At 49.8% G+C, this 5,221-nt stretch overlaps 1 protein-coding gene across 1 annotated transcript; it reads right to left on the reverse strand.

Annotated features, from left to right (window-relative positions):
* Positions 1-1,560: 1,560 nt before the first annotated feature.
* Positions 1,561-3,885, reverse strand: LOC308314646 (importin subunit beta-like; the record flags this gene model as incomplete). The annotated part of the gene is made up of 1 exon (XM_080762278.1): positions 1,561-3,885. One exon carries the CDS (start codon positions 3,883-3,885, stop codon positions 1,561-1,563), a length of 2,325 nt encoding a protein of 774 aa, XP_080618404.1.
* Positions 3,886-5,221: the final 1,336 nt, after the last annotated feature.

Raw genomic sequence — 5,221 nt, forward strand, 5'->3', positions numbered from 1 at the left:
GCTAATCCCTCCCTTGTCGGGCTGGAGTGGGTGTGTAGCCCCTTTTTGCATCCGATTCACACTGTGCTGAGAACTCATTCCAACTCAGGCCAGCTGTTTTTTTTTCCTTTTTATGTTTTTTTTAAACCATTTTATTGCCAATTTATTCATTCTTACAATGAATGCTTTCTACCGTCTGGCGTGTCTTTGTGTCCACGGCTAATCTCTCGTACCGCTGGACTGATCAGCGCCCACCTTTTTGTGTAGGCTGCCAGCTCTAGGTAAATTAATTGAATCCAAAAATTATAATCAGTTTGTGAATTTTTTTGTGGGTCTATGTGGCTGAACTCGAGGCTTCAGAAGACGGTCTAACTCTAAAGGCCGTTTCAGACGGGCATATATACATACAGCGTGAAAAGAAAGATCGTCACAATCCCGGTCAATAGTCGCCCGTGGCGTGTTCACGAACGAAAGGCCTTAAGTCGGTGATTCTCAACCTTTTGAGCGACGCTATAGCCACTCAAACGCCTGCTTCTGTTGATGCAACCTCCCCCCCCCCCCCCGTGATGTCATGGTTCTGTGTGTGCAACCTCACCCCCCGTGATGTCATGGTTCTGTGTGTGCAACCTCCCCCCCCTACACTCTCGCTTTTCCATTTCTCATTTCACGCTTTCTCGCTTTTCCATTTCTCGCTTTCTCATTTCTCGCTTTTCTATTTCTCGCTTTCTCATTTCTCGCTTTTCCATTTCTCATTTCTCGCTTTTCCATTTCTCACTTTCTCATTTCTCGCTTTCCCATTTCTCATTTCACGCTTTCTAGCTTTCTCATTTTTCTCGTTCCGTGCGCCCTGAACGCACTGGTGGTGTGCTCTCTTGTCGTTCGTTTATTCAGTGCACTCGGTGTGTTGTCGTTTGAAAATCCAGGTCGTTCAACTGGCGAAGGTTCTGGATTGACATCCAGAGAACCCACATCTGTTACGACTATGACACTTATATTATCTTTCAAAAAAAGATAAAGTCCCACGACTATCGAGCAATTATGATAGTTGTCTTCATAATTAATTTATAAAATGCTCTATAAAGTGTTATGATTACTGTTATTTCTTTTATAACGGCAATCATCAGTGATGGATATTATTTATCAGTTGCTTACAACTATAATTATACACCCAAAATATACGTATTTAATGAATATACAAAATAATGCATTGTTTATAGACACGACCGTAAAGTCCATACTAATTATCCATAATAATGTATAAATCATGGATACATGGGGAGGGGTCAGAATAAATGATGGACTTGGATGGTTATTCGTCTTAACCGCTCAATTATTGTACTCATACTATTCTATACTATGCTACTGCATTTGGTTTTGTTGACAACATAATACCACTAGAAAGGTGCTCTCAGTAGAGCTGGAGAGAAGAAAAAGTCAGCATTTTGTGTGGAAAAAAGTTTCTTAACGACAACGTTTGGACCGCAACTGGGTTATGCTTCAATCATCCGGTCTGGAGTAACCGACTGGAAAGAAATGTCTGGGAATTACAGCTTTGTTTTTAGAGAGTCTGTAGAGTCACAATCAGGCCTTGTTCTTGTGCTTGCTCTTCTGCTTCTTGAACTCCTCCGACGCCCACATGGCCAGTTTCTTAGTGCTGTAGATCTTGGAGCGCCGGCCCTCCATGAGCAAGTTGCCGAGGAGAGGACACTTCCCTACGAGAAGCACGCCCTGACCGAACGCCCTGCTCAGGTCACCGACGAGGCCGACGGCGCTGGCCAGGATGGCGTCGGAGTGGTGCTCGTCCTCCGCAATCTGGTTGGTGAAGGCCAGCATGGACCCCACCCATGGCTGCACCAGCATCTCGTGGGGATGCAGGCCTTGGATGATGCCCGTGTAGGCCATCAGACAACCCTCCCTCCATTCGTCACACTCCGTCCTGTTCCCCTGGGCGTGGGAGACCCGCTGCACGGTCTCCAGGACAACCTTCAGGTATCTCTTGAACTCTGCTCCGACGTTCAGAGCAATGTGACCAAACGCCGACAGAACCTGGGGCTTCACTGACCAGGGGGCTTTCTCGTTCCCCAAGATCTCCAGCAGCAGCTGCACGATGTCGTCACAGTAAGGCAGGATGCTGATCTTCAGAGTCCAGCAGAGTTTGGACAGGGTGGATATGGCCATCAGAGTGTCTTCCTGGACCCCTCCGGAGCTGCCCTGGAGGAACATTCTCAGCAGGGCCTCCATCACCTTATCGGAGACCTTCCGGACGGCGGGGTGACAGCCCTCGGGGCTGTTCATGACGACCATCATCAGAGCGTCGTAGGCCTCCGAGCTCAGGTTGTTCTGGTGCCCGTCGGGCCGGTCCGTGGTCTCCAGCAGTTTCTGTAGGATGCTCTCGAAGGAGTAAGACAGACAGTACGTGCTGGGTTTCTCCTGGTGGTCTCCCGCTGAGTCCAGAGCCGCCTTATCGGCTACCGCCAGACAGAAGAATGCCCAGCAGACTTTGGAGGCCACGCGGGGCTCGTCCCCGAGGCCTTCTATCAGACACTGCAGCAAGGCGCGGCGGTGCCTCTCGGCGATGGCCGCCTCGGGCAGCAGTGCACAGATCCTGCCCGCTATCCACGCTGTGGTGTCCCTCACCACCACACTGGGGTCTTTCATTAGCTCCATCAGGGCGGGCATGACTTGTATGACTTGGGGTTTCAGTAGGACGGGATCGGGTCCTTCCAGGATGATGCCAAAGGCCATGACGCAGGCATCGCGGTAACGCCAGTCGGGGTGTTTGATATGCTTTTTGAGAAAGAGCTGGACGTGAGGAATGACGTCGTCCTCACAGCAGGTGGCCAGCAGCATCAGACACACCCTGGCTGCGTGGCGCGGGTTCCAGTCGTCATCGTCGTCACTCTGGTTCTGTTTGGTGAGGGTCTGTATGAGGATGGGGACCAGGTCCTCCAAGCCCCGTCTGGAAAAATGTCTACTGGTATGCTCCGGGAACACGCCCTTCTCCGTAGCCTCGTAGACCTCAACGGCTAGCGCTATCTCCTTGTCGCAGACCGTAGACCAGAACTCGATGCCCTGCAAGGCCACTTCGTCTATGTCACTGCTCATGGATTCCGTGGTGATCGGGAAGAGATCCTCGCCCATGTAGGTCTCCATGTACTCGTAATACAGAGACATGATCTTCACCAAGGTCTGTAAGGCCGCCACTTGCACTCTGACGTCGGGACACTGTGTGGCTTCACACACCACCTGGACGATGAGCTCTCTCTCCGCCGCCTTAACGAGGATGGCTTTGGCGAACTCCAGTGAGTTGATCAGGGCATTGGTCGCCGCCAGTCTGATATTGTTGCTGGATTCCTCCTTCCTCATTCCGTCGACGATGGCTGTCAGGATCTGGCTGGACTTGCCCTGTAGATGTTCCGGGTCTATGTCTTGGCAAATGTATCCGATGGCCTCAAACGTCGACACCTTCAGGCGCTCAGTGTTGGTGGCGTCGCTTACCTTATTCAACAGGTCGGGAAGGAGCTCGCCCCCCCGGTTGGCCGAGAGCTCGGCACAGGCGATGCCCGCCACGCACTGGGGCGCGGAGCTCGGATGGTACGGCTCCGTGCCCAGCGTCTGGAGAACGAAGGCCTTGATCCTGCATCGCACGTTGGAATCGATGGCCATCCATCTCTCCTGGTACCGCCTCTTGGTGTCCGGGTCTTTGGCGGTCAGATAGTTCTTCACCTGCAGGCCGGCGGCCATGCGAGCCTCCTTGGTGCTCCGTCGATTGGCCAGGACTTTGGACAGCTCCACCAGGAAGGACGGCAGGCTCTCGACGGCCGCCTGCTCCAGGAACGTCTGTGCCGCCTCCAGTTCGCGTTGATCCGGAAAGACCGTATTTGCGAGGATTGTTATAAGCTTCATCGTCGTGTTCCCCCCCCAGCTCTTCCTGCTTTCTGACAGCAACTAAAACTGGGTTTAAAAATGTTCAGTGGTTCAGATGGTGGCGCTGGAAGCTGGAAAAACATGGAGATCACCTAATATAGGTTGACCTGCAGAGCAAACCATTGCCATGCATGCCTAACTACGCCGATTCACACAGGCGCCCTGACACTATGGCCGAGAGGAGTTACTGCGAAGAGTATCGTTCAATTAAAGCGAAGAATGTTACAATGTAGTGTAGCGTCCCAAAGGAAAATGGAAAAGTATTTAAGAATTGAGTTCTTTGGAACCAATGACAACATGCACAGGAAATAATATGACACTGATCTCACCGATCAGTGTCATAGTAGTAGTTTGCGAGATTATCTGCAGACAGACAGGCAGACAGACAGACAGGCAGACAGACAGACAGACAGACAGGCAGACAGACAGACAGACAGAGACAATAAAGACGCCCATATTAAATATTAACCCATTCTGACCTGAGATCAGATTCATACGAGGTTTCCACTGGACACACACTGGTCTGATGAACCCATTCTGACCTGAGATCAGATTCTAAAAATGTCACTCGGTGGCGCGATATGAGCTTGTAGATCTGGTATTTTTCAATAGGTAAAGCATAACATGATGCTAACACCAAAATGGGTGCCCGGTCAGAATGGGTTAAATACAATTAAATGGCCACTTCACCCTTTTTGCAACCAGATCTTATTTTAATAATGCTTGGGAGAGACAAGACAAAACACTTTCCTGGGGTTTTGTTATGGTTAATATGCGTTTTAGTTTAGTATTTCAAAGTGTCCATGGGCTCCATGATGTCATGGACACTGCACTCACTTCCTTCCTGGACCACAATTCCCATAATGCTTTGGTCCACTGCTCCTCCTTGTGGATAGGGGGGAGGGCTGTCTTACTGAGACAACATGTAGTCCAGGAAATAAGTGAGCCCAGTGTCCGTGATGTCATGATTTTTATGTGGGTAATATTATGTTTTTAGATATTTCAGTATTTTAAAGTGTCCATGCCATGGACACTACACATAAGAACCCCAGGAAAGTGTTTCTTGTCTAACAAACATCATCCAAATAAGATCTGGTTTCAAAAGGGGTGTAGTGGCCCTTTAAGCAAAAGTAGTAGATGTTGGAGTCTGATGTAATTTGAGGGTTTCTGTCCATATATGGGTATTTATGTTATGACGTCATTGGCTGTCACCGTGGACAGACTGGGTACTACATCGCCATGGAGGGGGCACAAAAGTACAAACTGTACCAAGAAAGCATCGATATGAAATATCCTAGTTGGTGTCTGCCTTCAC

This window comes from Protomyctophum bolini, assembly GCF_963924005.1.
Source record: "Protomyctophum bolini genome assembly, chromosome: 4".
Lineage (NCBI taxonomy): Eukaryota > Metazoa > Chordata > Actinopteri > Myctophiformes > Myctophidae > Protomyctophum > Protomyctophum bolini.